This window comes from Choristoneura fumiferana, chromosome 11 (assembly GCF_025370935.1).
Source record: "Choristoneura fumiferana chromosome 11, NRCan_CFum_1, whole genome shotgun sequence".
Classification (NCBI taxonomy): domain Eukaryota; kingdom Metazoa; phylum Arthropoda; class Insecta; order Lepidoptera; family Tortricidae; genus Choristoneura; species Choristoneura fumiferana.
In genome coordinates, this window is record NC_133482.1 from 1846320 (window position 1) to 1871295 (window position 24976).

The window sequence follows — 24976 nt, forward strand, 5'->3', positions numbered from 1 at the left end:
TAAACGCATTTTTAGATAACTATCGTGGAAGTTGCGCGCGCGCCGCAGCTCCATTGTACCGTTTATCTGATTCAACTCATTTAACTGTTGGCCGCGAGGGTAATAGATTTTTGTTTAACATATCTCTAAATACTTTGTTAGAATTTCTTAGACGGAATGTATATTACGAATTGGTTGTATACCTACCTACATATTTAATGAAGTAAACTTGTATAACTCACGTTAAATCGAGTTTGGCTGACATGTTTCGGGCTAATTCTTAGTCCTTCCTCTAGGAGCAACACGACTTAGCGGCTGCTGCAGCACGCGCCTGCGCGCCACCGCTCATACGTGACGTGAGTTATCCGAGTTTAATGTAATAAATTAAATATGAAGAAAGTATCACGGTACTTTCATGTTCACAGAGGCGTCTTTACCTATAGTGCAGGATGTGCGTTGCACACGGGCGCAGCGGTGTTAGGGGCGCCAGACGCGGCACTGTGTCACACTTAGTACCTATTCCATTTTGACCGTGCGCTTCCTAGATGGCGCTAAAATAATAATTGCACACGGGCGCTACATGGGCTAAAGACGCCTCTGCATGTTCAAAGTTGTTGTACTGTACATCTTCAGTATCCTTTTGGATAAAGCGATAAAGTTCTGTCTCTATTATTAACTTAAATTAGTAATTTTTTGTTAAGAGTGCCCAGTTCAAGTTTTAAGTAGTGTTTACTAAATATATTCGAAGAGTAGAACATATTTATAAGCACAATTTTTCTCAATAAGCAGGAACATTTGATTTTTTATACTTTGCTTATAAGTTTTTTTTTATTCGACTGGATGGCAAACGAGCAAGTGGGTCTCCTGATGGTAAGAGATCACCACCGCCCATAAACATCTGCAACACCAGGGGTATTGCAGATGCGTTGCCAACCTAGAGGCCTAAGATGGGATACCTCTTGCTAGTAATTTTCACCGGCTGTCTTACTCTCCACGCCGAAATACAACAGTGCAAGCACTGCTGCTTCACGGCAGGATTAGCGAGCAAGATGGTGGTAGCAATCCGGGCGGACCTTGCACAGGGTCCTATCACCTGCCTTAAATACAATAAACTATTATTAGATTTAGTTATTATGATTTAGTTTTGATACTATTTTTAGCCTTAAAACATAAATGTATAGTTAAATTAATTTAATTACAAGCATATTAGGCCCAATATTCAAAATTCTACAATTCCATTTAACATTTTTTTATGTGAATTTTACCCAAACAAAAACAAACATGTTTACTAAATGAATATGATCATCCATTACATTTTCATATAAAACATTATCAAGCAAATTCTGTTCAGAACCCCCAAGAGGATTGCATGGAAAGATAGTAAAAAAACCATTTAGCAATCGCATATTTACTACTAAATAATGGTAAATATTCTCTAAAGCCATGCCCAAGCAGCGTATCATTAAACCGCAAGCGCAGCTTAATCGATACATTAACCGATTATAATCGAACAATCTAGACCACCAACGGTTGAAATTTGAATTTCGAATACGTTAAAAAACAATTGAAAACGCTCGTCTTCTATGTGAAGGAAAAAAGTATGAAAGTATTATAATAGGGGCGTCGAAAACTAGACGCGGGGTCACTATTACAAATGAATTTTCATAGGAAAGAACTATTTTCAGATTACCTATGTAAAAAAAAGTTAATATTACATGCTCTAGAATTATTAGATGATAGAAAAATACAAAAAAATATATAACTCTGCTCTATATCTAGACCACCAACGGTTGTAGTTTCAATTTCATATGCGTTTAAAAAAGGAACGCTAATCACAATGGCGGCTTGATTTGCAAACAGAGAGATGTGACGATTGTATGTTGATTGTATGGAGAACTAATCTGTGCTATGACATTTGTATGTACGGCCGGCCTACACGGCGTATGTACTTCAATAGGCCCTTAAACGTGATATAAAGCTTGAATTAGAACAGCATATTTCCATTTAGTAACACCACTTTTGATTTGAACTTATGAGGCGAATACATTAAGGGGCTGTTTCACCATCCATTGATTAGTGTTAACTGACGGTTAAATGTGATGCCGTCTCCGTCTATTCGAACAAAACAAATTGAGACAGCCGTCAGTTAACACTAATCAATGGTTGGTGAAACAGCCCCTAAGTCAAGTCAAGTCTGAATCTCAAACTTTAACAAAGCCGTTTAAGTCCTTTTAACAAGATGTTTGATAGCACTTTTTTTTCTGGAGTTCTTAAAATGTTCCTTTTTCGTCTAAATGCAACCAGCCAGAACTTGGAATTACTTTCTGAACAAACCAAATTAAACTCAGAATGTTACCGGCGGATGGCTTAAAAATTGTATCCCTAACGCTTCCAAATTCAAATATTCATAACACTGTTACCTCACCCGCGAAGGCATGCTTAATTCAAAATAATGTTTTTTTCACTCCGAAAACAGAAGACGTGTTCTATATTTGAAAGCGTCGCGGGGGCGCGTTCCCCTCGCGCCAAAAAATATAAATATCGATTGGAAGTTCCCGCCGCGAGCTGCCAGTGATAAATCACCTTCGGGAAATTAAAACTGTCTTTAAAACAATACTTTCTTTGCATCAGAGTGGCGCCCCTGCTTCTCCCCGTCCTGCTCCCACTAGCCTTTCGGTATATATTTGTCCTTTTCGCGTTAAAGGAAACAGACTGGGGGCCGAAATAGCGACATTAGATTGACGATAACGCTTTGTTTAGATATTTGCAGACGATTTCGTGTGTATTTTAATTACCACAGAGTTTTATTAATGTTAAATTCTAGCTGCTTTTATGGTAGAATCATTACCCAAAATACATTACATAATATGACTCTTCATAGACGGTAATTTGTTCGAAAACCTTGTTCTACAGAGGCTTTATAATATGTTTTTTTTTTGATAACAAAGTTTAGTTCCTTACATAGTTTTAGGTGATTTATTATTATGCCCCGAAATCAACAACTTAAAAAAAAACTGGCCGAATTTCAAAAGGAAAATTTTTATGAATTGGTATTCGATGGATTAAATAGGTAACTGCAAAACTGACAATATTTCGATGGTTAATACTTTTTGTTTCGCGGCGTTAATTTTTTAATGATATGTACAAGGAATTTGTATACCTACTACGTTAAGCAATCATACTGTAACTGCGTTGATTACGAATCAATCATTATAATACTTGCTTAATTACCTTGCTACATAAAATTACTTCTACAATTATATCATTAGATTAGTTAGACTATAAACCCAACCTGTTATAACAATGTGTTCTTGATTACTTAATAATAACCTTACTGGCGTAAACTCGTAATCAATCCTTACATAAACAAGAATGCAAAAAATCGAATTAATATCGATTAAGTTCGCATCGCGTTTGAATCCATTTCGAACACATTAGCGTCACTCGAACGTATCTAATTTCTTTTTTTTTTAAACAAAAACTTAATTACTCTGTGGCTATCTGAAAAAGGCGGGAGATAAGAAAAGCTATTCGAGTCGCCGTTATCACCGTCTGATACTTTCACCCTTCGATTTTTTCTTTTCTTCTGAACCCCTAGAATACCTATCAGTAATTTTAAGATAACTAATGCCCCCAGTCATTAAGGGGACGGAAAAGTAAGAAAACCTGTTCGAGTAAAATTGTAAGGGCGTCTGAGGAGCTGTCATTTTGAAAAATGCGGAACACGAGCATCTTTTTTTCTAATTTAAAAAAGTAAGTTGTGTTGTTACCACAGAAAAATATTTTTAATTTAAACAAAGGTTTCTGTTAAAAGCGAATAAAATTTTATTTGAAAAAATGTCGTAAGGTGTTTGATTTACGTTTCTAATAGTTATTGTTTCCTGTTGGACACTTTTTACGATTTTACGATATCACCATTGTGCGGCCCAAAGATGGACCCAAATTATTAAGCAACAATTAAAAACTTTATGACCGGACCATTAAAAATATCAACATAAAAGAAAATGTTTCGGCCTTTATCAAAATAGGTTAAGCTATGGTACTAAAATGTCCAGAATTTTATGACACAAAAAAGCAACTAAAATTTTAAATTACAAAAAGTCACAATGGCGTTTTTCTATCTAATAATCATATGGCTGTAAAATACAATTTGACGTTTACGACGAATTCAAAAAGGTCGACTTAATAAATCTGACAAAATCCCAAATTTATGTATTTGGTGTTTAAAAAGGTTTTATAAAGCCATAAAGCAGGCCGAGTATAATTCGGGAAAATTCATTTTAATTAACTTTAACGTGGAGGAAAATTAAAAATGGATTAATATATTATCTCTTTTACGCTTGTTGCTTCCTTAAGTTTCCTTCTCTTTCTACATAGCGCTATTATTTTCGCAACACCTTTTTTCATTGTGGCAACACTTCATGGAGCATGAAGCAAGCTGGCACTCCGCAGTTGTATTTTAGAGTGTGATTAAGTTACTATGTAATCCTTTGCCTTTTAATTTACTGAGTTATACACCTCACATTTATAAATGAATAATCCCTATTCATTAAGCAGATGAATCGTAATATTATATTCGGTTAATAATAGAATCAGTAAGTCCGTAGATATAGGAAAATACGTAACTATCTACATTGAATTTACTTCTTAATCAGAATGTTTGCAGGTGGTAGGACCTTGTGCAAGGTCCGCCCGGATTGCTACCACCATCTTGCTCGCTAATCCTGCCGTGTAGCAGCAGTGCTTGCACTGTTGTGTTTCGGCGTGGAGAGTAAGACAGCCGGTGAAATTACTGGCACTTGAGGTATCCCATCTTAGGCCTCTAGGTTGGCAACGTATCTGCAATACCCCTTGTGTTTCAGATGTTTATGGGCGGTGGTAATCTCATACCGTCAGGAGACCCACTTGCTCGTTAGCCATCCAGTCGAATAATTTTTTTTTAATGTAATTTGCACTATATTTACAATGGATGACTATGGATTCAATAGTATACCAAAATACAACCGAATTGAGAAACTCCTCCTTTTTTTGAAGTCGGTAAAAAATAACCTTTTGACACTAAAGTAATAGTATAATATGCAAGGGAAATGTTAATAGTAACTTTGAACTTGAAACTACCGTGAGGCAGTGTGCGTGTTGCGGCAGCCGCCGAGTGGCGTGCTCCTGAGAAGAAGGGCTACAAAATAGCCCGAAACATGTCGAGCTAAACTCGGTTTAAGACGTGAGTTATCCGTTACAATATCATTTAATATGTTAATAGTAACCTTTTTTTACCGGCTATCTCAGTTCCACTAATTCACGTTCTTCAATATCGATATATTGACGACATCATCGTTTGTAGAACTGTTTTAAAAATGCATGAGCATGCTCACATTTCAGTACATCAATTCGATTTTTAAAACAGCTCGATCGATACAAACTATGATTTCATAATATCTCGATTCTGAAGAAGTTTCTACTCAGCCATTGTTCAAACTCGATCAATACTGGCTGGCACATAATAACCTAACTTAAAAAGAGAGACATCGAAGAGACATTTAAGAAAAAGTGTTGCCCGCGTCCAAAATATTGTGGAGTTGCCAGGTGAATGTTAAAAAAGTGGTGTTGATTAAATAAAATGTCTCGAGGGGGGCAGGACGTGCCACGACTCGGATACCAGGGGCCCATAAATAAAACGAGGAACGTTCTTAGATTTGTTTAAGAAACGTGGATAATTAAACTTATAGGTGCACACAATCTGGTAAAAAAAAAAAACTTGAAATGGGAGGTGCTCGTTCAAGAAACCTGGTTTGTGCTTAAAACTTTTATCATTTTCCCGAATTAGTTTTGCTCAATGTAAACTTATTTTTCAATTTATCGATAAAACCCGAAATAACTATAACCCGATTTCTGCCCTCGTCAAAAATAAATTAGAGACCTATCAAAATACGGGCGACCGGTTAGTTAAGGCAAAAGTAATTCGGTCTATCAATAGATAGTTAACCGTCGAAAAAACTGTTATGTTTTTGCCACAAACTGAATGAACTAATTGCAATCAATTTTGCATGAAACATTTTAGTTACTTATTTATCAGTTGAGGTCTTTCCGATCTCTTTATGTAAATAATTAAATCCTAATTAGGTACCTATTAAGCCTAAATAACTAGGAATAATTATTATCTGATGGAGTCTGAACTATCGCTATATTTTGTAGTAAGTACAGTCGAGTTCATAAAGCGTTGTGAGCAAAAATTTGATCAAAAATATCTAAACACGCTTCTACGCCGTTAACAATAGAGTCGTGTTCAGATTTTTGGCCATTTTTTTTTCTCACAAGTTTATGAACTCGACTGTACTTGTACTGTATACTTGAATAGATTAATAAATAAATAGCTGTAGCTGTATAAACTTTTTACACAAAACTTCACCAGTATCCATCCATAAACACAACTTACCCTCACTGGGTTCCTCCTTAAAACTGTATTTCGTGCTTACCTGCAAAAAAAAAGGAATGCGTCAGTAAAAATGTACCAGGACAACAGAAACTAGGAGGCGGTCACCAGAAACGGGCCTATATATTTTTCGTCTACAAAGAAGCAAGCAAATTTGAAAAGCGAATGTTTTCTTTCTAATAAATGGGTATGGCCGTAAGTCAGAGGTAGGGAGGAGAAAACCTTTTTAATAAGATTAAGTGCCATCGTTTTTGAAAGTTAGAAAGAGAAGCCAGGTTTAAGTTAGGTTTTCCGTTTATAATTTTGCGACAAAACTTAATTTAATACGATTTTATTTCCCATGAAAAGTCTCTAAACATAAGTAAAACGTGTATTTGTATTAAATGCAGAAGAATTATTGTTATATTGTGAAATTAAATTAAGCTCTTTGGTTGCTATTGCCAAAAAAGGTGTTTAAAAACTTTCATGCACGCTTTAATTTAATAGGTAAGTACATATTAAGTTTTTTAAGTTACGTATTTAGTTTATAGTTAGGTAAGTTTTATTTGTGGTTCTGTATGTATTTTTAGTCTCGATTAATTGTGAAATTAAATTACAAAGTATACCTAGGTGGAGTTGAAAAAAGTTGAACCAAATGAACCATTCAAAACAACTTGACGGGAAAAAGTCCCGTTGTATAACGAACATTTTATGTTTTCTATCGCGAAGCGGCATTTTACACAAATTTCAACTATCACTGCCAACATTTTAGACTTTTTTTTATTTTTTTTACATAAAACTGACCGTGATTGATCTATCTCACCCGATGGAAAGTGCAGATGAGGCCAAAGGTTGCATCTCACTGGTTCAGTAACAGCCTAATAGATATATATACTACAGCTAGAAAAACGCTAGCATATTGTTCTAGTGAGCTGGCTGATATCTCTGGCGGGCAGTAATGAAAGGGCAACAGGGAAACTGCCGATATACGAGTGACCGCTCTCCCGAATTTATGTATGGAAGTTATAGAATTGTAGTAGTTTTTGGTAGAAAAGTTTTTGTTGCTAAATGTAGATCAAGTGTTTACGTATAAAAACGGCCAAGTGCGAGTCGGACACTGAGAGTTCCTAATACAAATAAAAAAATTTGAACATCAAAGTTGTGTTTTATTTTTATTGGAAATAGAAGTCGGTGATTTTTGAATTGTTCTTTTTACCACTGTAGAACTTGCATTATGGCCCTAACCCATAGGAAGTACCTTATAGGTTTAGATTTTAGACGCTAATGGTATTTATTTCCTTGGTCTAAACCGCGCTTAAAGGGTCAGACTCCTTTCTTACCCTAAAAATATAAAGTAAAATATACATAATATGAAAAAATGGCTCCCCTTCCTATACCTTCCCATTTTTCTGTCGCTACTTCTAACTAATAAGGGACGAATTTCGACAAATGTCCGCATACCGGGGACTGACCGCTATTTACTCGTACTAATATTAAGGTTATATCTCACGAAAACAGGAGTTAGGGTGGAGACACACCTATGTAGCTGGTGTTAGTTCTGAAATAAGATGGCGACACACCTGTGCAGCTGGTCTCAGTACTGAGTTAGGATGGCGACACACCTATGTTACTGGTGTTATAGTACTTTGCGGTTAGCTTGGGTACGGTGACATTTGCTTTTTTTCCATTCCACATTGTTTCAGGCCAATATTTTATAAAAAATATAAGTACTTGAATCTTGAAAGAACAAAAAATATATACTTATATATATATATTATATATTTTCAGCCCGGAAAATAGCATAGTTTCCGCGGAATAGTGACAAATTATTCAAAGATAGAGACAGATAGAGTCGCAGGCAGCTAATTAGCTAAGCTAGCTTAGGTCATAAATTAAATAATTTATTGAATCAGGCGTTGTTTGCGGAGGTCCATATCAATGAAATAAAGAGTGTTCTGAAGATGAGCTGTGGTTGAGTTCGAAACGCGTCAATGTATCAGAGTGCTCTGAAGATGAGCTCTGGTTGAGTTCGAAACGCGTCAGGTTAGTGTGGTGGTGGTGATAGATGGGTTTGTGTGATTTGTGTGTGTTCTAATCGGACCGATCCGACTACTCTTGAGATGAACCGTTTAATTTTTTAATTTTCTGAAATATGTCTCACAAGACTATAATATTGATGTCAATGTAATTAACAGTACCTGGGCGACCGAGCTTTGCTCGGGCTAAAACTTGTTAATAAGCGTTTGCCCAAAGATAAGACGAAGCTAGATCGATTTGTCATCCCCAAAAACCCCTACATACCAAATTTAATCGAAATCGTTGGAGCCGTTTCCGAGATCCCCAAAATATATATATTTACATATAATGGTTGTAATATAATGTATGTAGTTTTAGTTACTTTTATTTTGATTTGTACTATGTTATATTTTATAAATAAATACCCCCATATATATATAAGAATTGCTCGTTTAATGGTATTAGATCAACGGCAGTGCTGCATCAAAAAAAATCCCCACGATGCAACACTACACTCATATTATTATCTAATAACAATACCTAATTTTACGCATCCACATGACACTGATGCAGACAGACAGACACGCATTAATATTTATAATGTGTCACTCACAATTACTGCGCACTCAAGTGCGGGGTGGGGTGGCCAGGGGTAGAACCGACCTCCAAATTATCCACTAGTATCTACCTGCGACTTTGTTTATCTTCTAATATCTGGGCATTAGCGCTGGCTGCAGTTCGTTCATTCAGCGTTTTATCAAGAGATGGCGCCAATTCTATACCCGAAGCACTAAGCCCATAATTTTATCGTAATCGGTACAGCCGTTTGTAAGATTATCGGATCAGGTTTTTTACAAGCTACTTGTACTCTGATAAACTGTAAAACCAACATACAACCTAAACAACTGAAGCTAGAGACTTAAATGGCATTTTAAGTACCTATCATAGAAGATACTGAACTGAGAAGCGACTTTTCCAACATTCCTTAATTTTTTTTAGGGTTTCGAACAACTGACTGTTAATATATCTAGAGCATTTATAGGATCCATTTTGAACTTTATGTAATACTTTATTATATAAAAAGCGAAAAGTGCTCGCCCCCTTATCTCCGTCCGACACCACTTATTCTTAAATATGGAATTAAAAAATCATTTTTCTAAAATGCAGACTTGGTATATTTATTGATTACTTTGTTTTGATTTTGTTCTGATATGTTAAAGATGATGCAATATTACTAACAAACTATGGATCGTGGTCTGCAATAAATCATTTTTAATTTTAATTTAATTTAATTTAAAATGTTTTATCGTCCAGAATCGTCTCGTACCGTATCGTAGAGAACACGCGTGTTCACCGCGCACCTTTTTTTTTATTTTTATTTGACTGGATGGCAAACGAGCAAGTGGGTCTCCTGATGGTAAGAGATCACCACCGCCCATAAACATCTGTAACACCAGGGGTATTGCAGATGCGTCGCCAACCTAGAGGCCTAAGATGGGATACCTCAAGTGCCAGTTATTTCACCGGCTGTCTTACTCTCCACGCCGAAACACAACACCTACCTGTAGGTACGTAAGACAGTTTTTTGTAAAAAAAGGAAAGCGAAACCTCTCTAACTCATTATGTTACTGTATCTACATAACCTTACCAACAAAAAGTTGGAAAAACCCCGACATTGTCACTTCAAAGTTCAATATCTCAAGAACGGCTGAAAGGATTTTGATAAAACATGTCTAAGAACCATCTCTAGAAACCCTGCGTTCAAATAACAAAAAAACCGCATTCAAATCGGTTCACCCGTTTAAGAGCTACGGTGCCACAGACACACATAGCAGTCAAACTTATAACACCCCTCTTTTTGCGTCGGGGGTTGATAAAACTAAGCAAAATTGTGCAAGTCTTACTCATTATTTTTCGCTCACTACAAATGCTACCATAGGTCAAGTTACATACAGCCAAAAAAAAAATGGCCGAAGAACATAAAAAGGCAACTACACCAGCATCCCTCATTCACACCCGCTGCAGATTGACATCTGTCATTCCGAGGGTTGCCAGTAGGGGTCCGATTTGACCCCATATTTTTTCGCCGGTATAAATTTTTAATCAAAATATTTTCGGGGGGTACCGCGCTGTTAATTTCTTTATTGTACAAGTTAACTCGAGATGGGTGCGCTAATGAATAAATTGGAAAATGGTGTTTTGGATTATAATTGTAATAAGTTAACCATGGGGATTTCGTTTGTTTTGGACTTGTTTCGTTATTTCTAGAGCGATTATATGGACGTTACTGTTATGTTACATTAAATTTGTTAGTTTATTACATGGGGCTGTTTCACCATCCATTGATTAGTGTTAACTGGCGGTTAGGTCTGATGCCGTCTCTATTTTTTTTGTTCGAATAGACGGAGACGGCATCATATTTAACCGTTCTAATTTAATTCTCAAAGTCAAAGTCAAAATATCTTTATTCAATTTAGGCTATAACAAGCACTTATGAATGTCAAAAAAAATCTACCACTCTCATTCCTTAGAATCCTATTTGCCCAACATGGTTTCTAATCGAAAATCAAGTCTGTAAAGATTTTTAGGTTTATGTAGTACATGTACGGTAAAGGAGTTAAATCTATGAGCCAATATGGAACCATTTCACAGTAAACGTCTTAGCGACATCACATTAAAACAAGGAAAATCGTAATGACTTTTCCTTTGGAAAGGTTCCACGGTGACTATGATTTAAAGTCCTTGACCGTACTAAGTGCTAAAAAGAATTAGTTCCTGACACTGTGTAATAGAATGAACTATTCCCATCTCTTTTGAGCTTGAGCTTAATGCGGGTTTCAGTGTCAGACTCGTTGGTGGCGCTAGTATTGCGTTCGACAACTTTGACATTTGCGTCATCCCTTATAACTTAAGTACTCTCTAACCACGAGGCCAGTTTGGTTTTATTTGATGTCAGACGTCTATGAGAAGTATGATTTTTTTCAACATGAAACTATCGTGAGACTCACTCATATTACTCACGTCTCAAATCGAGTTTAGCTCGACATGTTTCGGGCTGTTTCGTAGCCCTTCTTCACAAGAGCACGCGACTCGGCGGCTGCCGGAACACGCGCACTCCTCTCCTGTGAAGGGCTACGAAATAGCCCGAAACGTGTCGAGCTAAACTCGATTTGAGACGTGAGTTATCCGTTACAATATCATTTAAAAAGTATGATTTTGTCTCAAATTGACGATTATTGGATCCATACTTAACAATATTACAAAAGAACAATAACGTCACAGTTTAAAACAATACCATCTTTCAATTAGCATATTCCCAAAGCGACTGCACTAAGCGTGACGCGACCAGTCATCCAATAACAAAGAAATTCAAATAAACGATAATTAAAAAAAAGGAAAACCTAGAAACTTAATGGTGACAAAATGGCGAGCAATTAATACTGGCCGGAAAAGAAACGCTTTTTTAAACCGTGAAAATAATGCACATACATAATGTTACGTTGAAAAGATATAGCTCAAAACAAATGCTGATCGGGTAAATTGGTCTCGCTTGTCGATGGTCATAGATTTCTCCAAGATTTGGTTTTATTTGAATATGTATGACTCTTTGTATGGTCTGAGAAGTGAGTTCATTCATACTTGTTATAATGCTGTTTATTACATGTGAAAGGCTTCCGAAAGAGAGGCCGGATGTTACAAGCTTTTGCCCAACTTGAGACAAGGTATTGAAATCTATTGCAAAAAAAAAACTGCGTCATAGATTCATAGTCATCGCGGCTTTAATTTAAATCAAAAACTATTCCTTAAACTATTTTCTGTCAAAAAAGTGCGTCTTACTTTTTTTATTTTTTATAGTCGACAGAGATAATAATCAAAAACACAACGCAACTGTTCTAAATTCGGAATCTAATTTCAAAATTCCTTCAGACGCGCGAAACAACTCAAGAGCGGAATCTAATTTTCCGCGTAGGCAAGCCGCATTCCACGCCATACTTCAGTTGCATTGCTAAGCTGCATTACGAATAAGCTTGCTACTGGGTACTAGGAGTGCAGTATGTGAGAAGAGTTAGAATTTAAATGTGGACAACATGGAAATTGGATCGTCGGGCGGGAAGGCACTATTACATTGCTCTGAGGCCCTATGGTTTAACACACTCGGAATCACAAATATTTTCACCATTTTTAGGGTTCCGGAGCCAAAATGGCAAAAACGGAACCCTTATAGTTTCGCCATGTCTGTCTGTCTGTCTGTCTGTCTGTCTGTCTGTCCGTCCGCGGCTTTGCTCAGGGACTATCAATGCTAGAAAGCTGTAATATTGCACGGATATATAAGTAAAATATGCCGACAAAATGGTACAATTAAAAATTGAAAAAAAAAAATTACGGTACCTCCCATAGACGTAAAGTGGGGGTGTTTTTTTTTTCTCATCCAACCCTATAGTGTGGGGTATTGTTGGATAGGTCTTTTAAAACCATTAGGGGTTTGCTAAGATGATTTTTCGATTCAGTGATATGTTTGCGAAATATTCAACTTTAAAGTGCAAATTTTCATTAAAATAGAGCGTCCCCCCCTCTAAAATCTAAACTGAAAACCAAGGAAATCTAAAATCAAGGAAAACTAACGGCTAAGTTTGCTTGAGAATTATTAGTAGTTTATGAGTAAATAGCAGCCTAAGGTATAAAATATACCTAAACTTGGAAGATTCCGTATAAAATACGAAATCCTTGAAAAAATATTACTTAATTTTTTCGTAATGGCTACGGAACCCTATTTTGAGCGTGTCCGACACGCTCTTGGCCGGTTTTTTTCTGTCAAATGGAGAACGATGACGGTAGAAAGAGGATGGTGATTAGATTAATGGTGAATGTGATTTCGAGCGCTCGCATGTTAGATACTACGGCCTCAGTCTTCATGAATGCAAAATGTAGTGTCTACTCTTGTGTCTGATATCCTGTCACTCGTTCAAAGGTTAACTGGAAGAGATCCCTTTATCATCCTGTATTATGTTATTTTCTTTAATGTGTTATGCACAATAAAGAGTTTTACAATACAATACAACTCTGGGTTTTTGACCTCCGAACGCAAACATAGACAGGGGGATACGTTTGACCGTATGTGTGTAGGTTTGTCTGTGGCATCATAGCTCCCAAAATAAAGAACCGATTTTGATATAGTTTTCCTTGATCAAAAGCTTGTTTAATCGAGGATTTTAAGCTAATTTTCATTAAAATCTGTTCAGTTAGTTAATGTCGGGGTTTTTCAACGTTAATAAGTTGGTTTGGTTCTAAATCACGACGACAACTGAAGTGAATTAACGACACCATTGGGTAGGTAACCACGTTCCTTCTTATAATATTACATGGCGACAATAGCGACCTTGCCTTAAGAACTGGAACTCTGACACATCAAAATAACGACAAACACATTACATCGCATTTTTTTACACTATGAGTATGTTGTAGGTAGTCTTAGAAAATTTAATGAAATAAGTTGTCATCCAGTGACTTTCATTTACACAACATGGCGGCGGTGATTTAAATTCAATATTTTGCGCGTTCATAGTTATTGTTTGCGAGTATTCTCTTCGTATTACTAAAACAAATACATATTTTCAAAATATAACGCGATAGAAAACATCAATAGTTTTCTTATCATTCAAAACTACCGGCCGAGCAATACTTACGCAGTACTCTAAGCACAGCCGTTTTTTAGACATGAGTGAACTAAAATAAAACTTCATCATAATTAAAAATGATAACATTTCCATTGACGAAAGTGTTTCTCATTGATAAAAGCGCAAATTCAGCAGTTTGACTCTTAGTTAAAAGTTTTATCCAATGCATTGGAATTCAGTAGGAAAGTTGCGTCGACAAAGTTTACATGTTAATATAGAAACACAAAGTGGCCATTAAGTCCACCACAAAACGCATTACAAATATGTAAATCACAATTTTAACTAGACCAAACTATTTCATTGTAATTTCAAAGACGTTCCCAATGATTTATTGCCTGTAGTTTCGGCCCTTTGGAGCATGCACACACATGCTGGCTACTTAAATAAATATTTCACAGTTTAAAAATGCTAATATGGACCACTTTACATGGGACTCTCATAGTTAGGAGTTTAAAGAAAGTTTAGTAATGTATTAGTAAGAACACTTGTACCAGGAGGGCATGAGTGTAATGGTGGTGTTTTTAAGAATGTAAAACATAAAGAAATACAGTAGCCGGGGCGTAATGAGAGAGATGCCTGGCGTGTGTTTGTGCGTTCGTATATTGATGAGTTTGGACAAAAAACGGGAGTCACAGGTCAGAGGGGTCACATAGCTACTGCCATGAAAAGTCCCAGGCATTTTTTAAAAATTTATAGAACAGTAAAAATACGGTAAATATTGAGATGAGTCGTACAAAGGCGATCTGTAACCTCGGTAGGCTATTGTCTAAAGCGCGCGGCGCGCAATCGCATTCGCATTTCCTGCAAAGGCGGCTAATGGGAGCGATTCTGTTTTTTTTCTTAAGTTTATATGTGGACAAATGCCTAATAATGTAAAGTTGACACTATGATGAAATGATAGTCAAATAAGTTAGGATTTGGTATTTAATTAAAAAAATCCTATAAAATACATAAATTTGTCTCTTATTCAACTTTTTCCTTATTAGGCTCCAATTTCCCCTTGCTTCCCTATGTTGTTCTGTCTTGTAACTCAAGAGATATCAGTGCTACACTTTGTATGTTTTTTTTTTGCAATGTATACTACTATTAATAAGCATAGCATGCTTAAGAGATGAATCATGGAGGAACTGTCTTAAAACTGTCACAAATTTTAACTTTTAGTGGATTTGTACCCCATAAAGTGATACTTTTAATAAGTAACTCGGGCGACGTCACCATGGCAACAAGGTACACTAAAAAGTTCATCGACCCTCTACCAAAATTTGATAATTTGTCTGATTACTTTTAATACTTTAAATTAGAATAGTATCATCATTATCATCAGCCGAAAGAAATCCATTCCTGAACCAAGGCCTCCACCTTCAGACACCACAATGAACTCGCCACTTGCATCCACAGGTTGCCCGCAAGTCTCACGATGCTGTCAGTCCACCTACTGGGAGTGGCGGCCAAAAGTAATTAGCCAAAAATCAATACCTACTTACATCGTATTAGGTTTCGAGGTGGATCCTCGACCGCAGCGTCCGCCGCTGCGCAAGCGCGCTCAACTATCGGGTTACGGTTTAAAACAGGTTGTTTACAAAAATTGTGTATAGAAAAAAGGGAGACGGTACAATGTAATTAGTAAGTTGAGAGAAGTGCTCCTTTTGAAAAGTCTAACTCGTCTGTGGATTTTTCTTCCTTTGGCTCTAAGAGCGTTTTCAGATTATCCGATCCGATATCGGTATCGCCGTCCGATACGATATCGGGGCAAGTAAAATATATGAAATATGATCCAATATCGGATCGGATAATCTGAAACTGAAAACGCTCTAAGACTAAATATTTTCTAGTTATAAAAATTACGTCAAAGTTCCCTTTTTGTCACTAATTTGATCCTCCCTATTTACAGTTGAATTAAAATTGTATTAAAAAGAATTTATTGATGCAACAATATCTACAATTTTAAATTACTTACAATCTTATAATAATTTAAATATAGCAAAAAGGCAAATACGTCCTCGAGAGACCTATTTAAACAACCGATGGTTTCAAAATAAAAAAAAATATTATTCGACAAAAGTACAAGCATAAGTGAAAAAAAGAACACAGCAAGAATTTTTCCGGTTTCCTTTAATATTTTTGCGAAAATCTCATTGCGGTGCCACTCGCACTTGGCCATTCTAATAACGACACAATCCTGCACTCCCAACATATATTTCAAAGTGCACCAAAGTATCTCTAAACCTACCTGCATGACAAAAGGAGCACCATAAAATCAACAATAATGCCATAACGTCCGTATAGTTGTAATTGTCAATTGGTTGTCTCTCGCGCAGCTGTCGCGTATGACGAATCACTCTGTCATTTTGACAGCTTTTTGTCAATTGTAATTCACACCCTTCAGATCGATGCGCGGCATAATATTGTTTGACTGGCATACGTGGATTACATGAATATTGTAATTGTTAATAATTTATTGAGTCCTTTTTTGGTTTGTGTGGATTTGCCTGTATGTTGGTAAAAAGTTAAAATATGTATTATGCATGTCAATTGAAACCTACTCGTACTTAAGGCAGTTATCTCATCATCGACGACGAGCAGTAAGTAGAGCTATAAATTGCAAGTAGCGACCGAAAATTCGAAAAACAAAAATTGCTGACATAAGGAGTGGGATCAATAACAATATCGATTTCACTAATAAAAATAAATAACACACCACATTCTCTAATAGAATATATATTTTTGTGATTCTGTCAAATAATTATGTATTTACAAGCATTTTACTGAAAGTTGCCATTTAGATAAATCACTTTCCCACAAAAGTATTTATTGATAATTCTTCACTTACAATCATAGAACCATAATATAAAAGAGCACCGAGTTTCTAATACATTTCGACACAAATAAAAGAAATAATCCAAGCAATACAAAACTAAATTACACGTGAAATATCAAACAAGTAAAGGGTTCCATTTTGTTACACCTTTAGGAATTTAAAGTTATTTGAACCCATTCAAAACTCAAACTTAAAACTTATGACGAATCGGGCCATTTTGAGTTGGGGCGTTGGATACATAAATAAAAAAAACCGGTCAAGTGAAAACAGTATTCGTACACCGAGGGTTCTTTTTCTTCAGTTGCAATTTTCCACTTAAGTATTATAACATAATACTGATGTATCTATCTCAATAATTCCAAAGTTTTCAGCTAACCCTACGCTCAGTGTGTATTTTTTTTGTCTAATTCGAAATCTTATTAAAATTAAGAAAACTTGAAGGAAAAAATGAAAAAGAAAACGAGTCTGACTCAAAAATGACAGCAAGGTCCCGACTGTTAAAGTTTAAGTTCAGCAACAGAGTTCTATAGATACCTAGACTTGTTTTTCCTTTTAGTTTTTATATAAAAAAATAAGCCAGTCGGGTTTTATATTTTTTTTGTTCCTGTAAAAATTGCAGCTAAAATTCTCCGCTGGCGGTGGCCCAGCTTTAATAAACCTGTGACTACTGTGGCACCTGTCTCTAAACAAACCTCTTAGATACCAAAAATATACGTGTCCGGTATTCGTAGATGTGTGGGTGTGTGGGTTCTTTTTACCATGTCGCTACGGGACCCTAAAAAGTATTAGACGCGCCACAATAGCATAATGCAGCTTGATTGTATTGAAACTACCCTTTTTTCGGTGATAATTGTCAGGATAACAGTGGGCTAGTTTGTGCTGTTTGTCCCGGGATTATTGGGAATTTGAGGGGTTCGCGTTTAAGAGCAATAGAAATCATTGTAGATGTTGAAAGAGCGAGACACCGTGCTTTTTAACCTCCGACGGAAAAATACGGGTGTTATAAGTTTTACGTCAATGTTTGCTGTGGCGCGCTGTTCCCTCGGGAACGGCATTTTTCCGGGATAAAAAGTAGCCTATGTCACTCTCTGGCCCATAAACTATCTTTATGCCAAAAATCACGTCAATCCACCGCTCCGTTTCGACGTGAAAGACGGACAAACATACCAACACACAAACACTTTCAAATTTATAATATTAGTGGATGGATGTATGTCTTTTTACGTTGTCAGCACCCATAGTACAAAGCTTTGCTTAGTTTGGGACTAGGTCATTTAGAATCAAGTATACTGTGATAACCAAGTAAGCCGTGGTGGCCTAATGGTTTCACCTATCGCCTTTCAAGCAGAGGGTCGTGGGTTCAAACCTCTGAGTTTTTCGAAATTCATGTGCGGAATTACATTTGAAATTTACCACAAGCTTTACGCTGAAGGAAAACATCGTGAGGAGACCTGCACATACCTGCGAAGCAATTCAATCCGAAAGAAGTTCCCAATCCGCACTGGGCCCGCGTGGGAACTACTTCCCAAGCTCTCTCATCTGAGAGGAGGCCTGTGCCCAGCAGTGGGACGTATATAGGCTGCGATGATGATACCGTGATAGATATTTATTTATTTTCTCTTTCAAAAAGTGTGACGATTTAGAAGACCTACACAGAATTGTTTAACGATACCCGCGCCCGCAGCCTCCCTGTGATAGAGTAACCCAACAGTCCTCCAGAGGCGATCCTCATCTATATTTCAGTCACAAAATTGAAAATTACCCCGGCACTAACATAACTCAAATCCATCGATACCAATAAAACATTAACTGGCTATTTCCCGCCATTTTTCACCGGCCGCTCGGCTTTCGCATCACGTCTCCTTGCACTCAGTACTAAATGTAATCATAAAATTTGTTGTTAATAATTCAAGGGAGCAGGACGGCGGTATGCGCTAGAGGGGGAGGGATTATTAAATTCTGTGAATGCTCATTTTGTATCTAATATCCGAATGTGTTTAATATTAGATTAGGCTGGGGCTGGGGCTCTGGGCGTGGTTTTCGTGATGGAAGCCCGTTCCGGAATTTTCCTTGAGTTATGATTGGGTTTCATTTGGAAATGGAAAACCGGAACTCACCTGGTCGCGCCGGTTGGTTCGAGCCTGTTTTTGAGGAACAGTATTTTGTTGTACTTAGTTCAGATAAATACTGTTAGTAGCACGAGTACATAACTAGTTTGTTAAAAAAAATATAACAACAGTTTTTTTACTTTAAGTTAATCTGGTAAAAGTAATCATTCGCTATTTTTTTTCTGATTCGTCCACGATGATAAAAATTTTCATCATTGACTTAATATTTTTTGTAATTTAGTCAAAAGTTATTCTTGTTCGTTATTTTTTCACAGCTCTGTTTACCACTCCGTTTGGGGTATATTCCTCTATGATATACTTATTGATTCAACCGAAGAACGCTTCACCAAAGTACTCGTAAACGTATGTGATGTAACGGAGTTCCCGCAGCAGTTCCCACAGCCAGAGCCAACCTTTATACCACCGTATTCCACTCTTGCGCAGCATTAGTTAACATGACAGATTTAATGTGGGCTACATAGGGAGCCTGGGTTAAACCCATCTAGATACAGGATGTGTGGTTCCAAGAGACAGTCTTTCTAGGTAGGAATAAATAACTAACAATTCATGTTAGTACAGTCACCAGCACCAATATCTAACACAACAAGCGTGCATAAATATCTGATACGACTCTCGGACGTGTCAGATATTTTTGCACGTTCCGCTGTGGCAGATATTAATGCTGGTGACTGTACCAATCCAATTGTGTGAGTAAATTTTAACCTAGATCTGCTCAACTTGTTACTACTTACCTTGCCTAAGGGGTCTGGTTTAAATCATTTATATTAGTTTTCATTATTATTATTATTTGTCTTTTATTAAATGATATTGTAACGGATCACTCACGTCTTAAACCGAGTTTAGCTCGACATGTTTCGGGCTATTTCGTAGCCCTTCTTCTCAGGAGCAGCTCAAAATTATTTGTCTTTATTTATGTAGGTTTTTTCAGTATAGGTTACTTTTATTTTAATTGATAATGTATTCTTTTCTTTTCAATGTAAATAAAATTTTATTAGAAAATCATAAAAGTAAGATTAGTATATGTTATAAATAAATACTTACTATATACATTACATAGGCGCAGACCTGAAGCGGGTCTTGGCCTCCAACACCAGACTAAAATATGCTATAGGATCTTGGGTCAGCTCTTGCCAGCCTTTGACCCCGAGATCCGAAAGGTCTAGTTCCTCCAGCGGTACCAATAATTGGGTCAGATAATTGTTGAAAGTCAGAATGTAATATTTGTCATAACTCTTCTTTCACCGAATCTAAGAATTGCTCAGAACTGGTACAAAACAAACCTAACCTAAACTAGAGTTTTCTATAGGATGAAAATTTAAAAATTGCAGAAAAAATTACGGTATCAATGGGAAAAAAATTATAACAAACATTAATTCTAACAAACACACATTATGACTTGCGAAAATTATGCGAACTTTGGCGCGCCCCAATAATCAACCTCAACGAAGAAGAGCGACCTAAAATCTTCTTTTACAAAAACTTATTTATCTTAACGAGTGCCCCAGGCCCCTTGATCATCACCGTGGCCCAGACGCCTAGATCTTATAATTCTCAGCACGCCGGCGCGTGAGCACCGCGGACGGTAATGGGGCCCGACGCGAGGCCGCGGTAATTCCATTTGGCCCCCACCCCCCCTAACGCAATAATCGTCATATTTTGTGCGAATTACGCCTCGGGTTACGGATTAGTCGGTTTTTCGGACGTTCTTAGTGAGTTTAGGTATCGAGAACGGGTTTCAAAAAAGTTTTAGTGATAGAATCGTATCACTAACATCGGAGCTGTCAGGCTCAAAAATGTACGAATGAGAGAACCATCACAATGCAATGCAACATGGCCGAAACGTCGACGTAATTATTACTCGATTTGTTTAACCGTGATAAGGTCCCAGTTGTTGTACCATCAGCCAAATAAGTGGTCTTCTATCTATCAATTTTTAAACAAGTTTCTACCAAATGAATATGTCGTTCAAGTCGAACTTTCAAGTTGACAGACACGTCTATTTGGCATTATTGTTTTATGACATGCAAACGATTATCAACTTTGCCAGCTCAGCAGGTATAAACGCTCTTAATTAAATTTGATGTACTTTGGGTTAGGTTAGGTTAGGTTTATTATATAAAAAAGTTCTGTGAACCTGTCCGTGTCACCTGTCTGTGTGTCTGTGTCCTTTTAAATTATATCAAATGTTGTTATATCCTTTGAAATTATATCAAATGCCGATCATTACACACCCGTTAAAGCCGCGGGTTCACGGTGGATGCAGGCCACCTCCAACCGAAGCCTCACTAGACTCTAGACTCTAGACTCTACAGGAGGCCTATGTCCAAGAGTGGACGTCTTACGGCTGGTATGATGAAGATGACGGGAAGAGAGGATCCGTCCTATTTATTCTAAAACCAGACAGTGCGTGCGTACATTAGCATATATAGAGCGTACAGAACATTTGATCACCAGGCCATAAAATAAGTGTATATAATGTCCTATGTCTGACAATTTGACAATAAAAAAAAATCACTTGGGAAATATCCAGCGAATCCGCACGTGTTATTAATTAAAATCCGAAATTCATATCCGTCGCCTCTCAATTGACGCCCGCGTACCTATAATTGCCGCATGTACTAATTGAAAAACGCAATTACACCAGAGTTAATTATTAATTCGTAAATAATCCCCCCCCTGGCCCCGGGGGAGGGGCGTGATTGAATTACGGGGGAATTTTGAATTTTGCATAATTCAATCGGTTAGCCCTTTGCCAGCGAGTTTTGGCGGTCTAAATTGTTATATAATTTTATGTGGGGTTGTGAATTTTGATGCGTTAAGGGTTGTTTTCAGTCGAAGTGTTTATTATCTAAATACTAAGTGATCAAATTAAAAAATCGAGGGGTTTTTGAAGCGGCTCAAAAGGAAAAAGGGAATACTATGAAATGAAAACTTATTTTTTACTTACTCAAAATTTGCACGGAGCTTGGTGCATGAGTCTGACTCGCATTTAGCCAGTTTTTTTTATCATACCACTAACTCGACAAACACAAACAATTAAATAATAACAAAAATATATATTTCAAAGTAAATTAATTAGGTTTTGTTAAAAACAAACATAATAAAACATAATTAAACTATAGATAGAAAATTTGGCCTAAATCGCCGTCAATGGGTAAGGTGCCCAGAAGGCTGGCCGTATTTCCTCGTTGTATATATAGCGATACTTATACGCTGTGCGAAATAGTGGCCAGCCCTCTGGTCGCCCGAGGCCTCTATTAGGCGCGTCGACAAATCTTTATATAGCCGACGCGCACTTGGCCCCCAAGACCCCAAGGTTTCAACACCAAACGCCGCAAACATGTAGCTGGTTCCCAGGGCGGCATATTTGCGGCGTTTGAGGCTTTCAGCCGAGGATGCCGCAGCGCCAGCGGTGACGCTGGTGCTTGGAATATGGGACGGTGCTAGGGTATCAACGCAAGTGGCATCCCATACTAGCGGCCGACCCATGCTCCAAGGCACCAGCGACATTCCGTCAGGCCTCTTGCCGTCGTCCCTGGCCAGCCCGCTGGGCTCGAGGACTGCCGGAACTCTCGCACTGACAAGGGCCCGACGGATGATGTCGTTAATACTGGCGTAATTATAACTAAACTTTAACTACATTAAAAAAAGCTAAAATAAAAAATTAAAGGCCAGGCTCCAAAGATGACAAAGTCGTATTCTGTAGACCCCTGTATTCAAAACATTTGCTTTTTCAGCCGCTTCAAATGCTACACAGGTACCATGAAGATGGGAAAGAGCCAGCGTGTCAGTAGGTAGGTACAAGTTGCATCCCACACAAGCACTCGATCCATCTTCCATGGAATCAATCGATTAAAATCAAATAATACGTAAGAAGAAAGAGAAAGAGTTAGCCCTTGTAAGCAATCAAACTGCTCATGTTCCAAAACAACTAACCTAACTTTGTCACTTCAAAGTTCAATATCGCAAAAACGGCTGAACCGATTTTGATAAAACATGTCTAAGAACCATCGCTAGAAAACCTGCTTTCAAATAAAAAAAACTCATTCAAATCGGTCCACACATATACGAGCTACGGTGCCACAGACAGACAGACAGACACACATAGCGGTCAAACTTATAACACCCCTCTTTTTGCGCCGGTGGTTAATAATTCTCGCATGAAAACTGCAGCTCACAAAGCCTCTGAAGGACATCGGAAAAAGTAGTATTTTTTTAATCCCCGATCACAGTAACCGGACCAAAATCCAATTTCCCCGTCATCCCACACAACGCCGGACAAACCGAACAATTACACAAAAGCGCGGCGAAACCATAATTCCCAATGGGAAAATGCGCAAAAAAGTCTCTCCCGTCACCTGTCAAACTGCGACAGCCTTTGTACCAGTTTTTAGAACTAATTCCAACACCGTCCCACACAAATTAAACTTATTCATATGTATGCGATTATGAGATTGCCGATACGTGCATTGAGACCGCCTCATTTCAATACCTATTGTGCTGCAACCCGAACTCTAAACGTCCTAACTTACAACGCACCAGCGTCTCCTATTGACGTTTCCGTTTTAGCTTCGGCGCCTCGACGACTGATGTACCTGACAACTGGTTGAAACCATTTCTCAAATACCTTTGTGGAAGGTGCGATAGCGACGTGGCGACGTGCCGCGTCAGTCGTGATGCGTCTTGAAGAGGCGTTGACGCGACACGTCGGATCTAGATCGTGGCGACAAGTTAATTGTTGACGTAAATATTACTGACGAGTACAAGTCGCTGTGACAGATGGTTGCATGAGAGATTTTTCGGTATCTGACGAAATGCTGCTAAAGAAGAATTCGCTTGCGTCACTCGTCTTTCAGAACTACCAGGCTATCAGAATAACGAAGAAGTTCATCTAATTTGAAAAACAATAGGCCTTGGTGAATTTTTCACCTAAACGTTGTGAAGATATTTCGTATTTATGGCGTTCCTCATCCTACCTACTTGAATAGGATCTATCAAGATCATTCACAACTACCAAGCTATCAGAATAACGAAGGAGCTCACCTGGATCTGTCGCGTCGAGGGTCTGTGGAGGCTGACTGAGGGGGCCGGGGGTGCCGCCGGAGCCGGGCGACCGCACGTCGTCGTTCACCGCGCCGCCGTACGACAGCGACGACGAGGGCGGTCTCTGTTGACAACACACCAATTGGGTTATGGTCATAATCGCGCCACTTCACGAAAAACTACTTCGAGTCAAAAGAAACCATAATGTTCGGCAGATCCGTTTTTGGTCAGATTCGGTTTGATTCCGATTCGTTATCGTCAGTTTACTATATTAACCATAGCTTATCGTCAGATCATTTTACGAGATGCGTAGCTCTGTAATAATCAGTCAGGATACCCGATCACAGATATTGAGTGTTCTTACATGTGCCCATCGGCGTGACCCATCTGCAGGTTTATGTCACGACGGATGGACACACGGAAACTCTGAATGTCTAGTGATTGTATCATCGTGTATCCTGACCATAAGACTCGTTTACTGTCAGATTTCTTTTTCGTCAAATCTTTTAATCGTTTTGCTGCTTACAAAAGACTCTTGTTGCTTTCAATTTATTTGACGAAAAACACATCTTGCAATAAATCGAAAATATTGCATCTAGTTAATAAATGATCTGAGGATTAACGAATCTGGTTAATTCAGAAACTGACGATTAGCGAATCGGTCCCAAATAGTATCTGATTAAAAAGTTATCTGACGAATATCGTGATATCCCTTAGAAACACGAAATAGTTTGTTCCCTTCGAGCTGATGGCTCGTGATAAAGGTAATTGGTAAAAAAATGGGATGTAACACGCAGCGATTCCCCAGCTCTTTAATTAATTTAAAATGTTGGAAATAATTTCACACCCGAGCTCCCGGCACACCCCGGCCTTGTAGAGTAGTAATTTACTTAATTACTGGTTATTC

At 37.7% G+C, this 24976-nt stretch overlaps 1 protein-coding gene across 4 annotated transcripts in view; it reads right to left on the reverse strand.

The window, feature by feature from the left end:
* hth (Meis homeobox homothorax) overlaps positions 1 to 24976 on the reverse strand; it is a 385579-nt gene that overhangs the window by 208864 nt on the left and 151739 nt on the right. For all 4 annotated transcript variants that reach the window (XM_074094049.1, XM_074094048.1, XM_074094052.1 and 1 more), the window contains exon 7: positions 24070 to 24193. In XM_074094049.1, coding sequence (XP_073950150.1) covers positions 24070 to 24193 — 124 coding nt within the window. The remainder of the gene's footprint in view (positions 1 to 24069; positions 24194 to 24976) is intronic.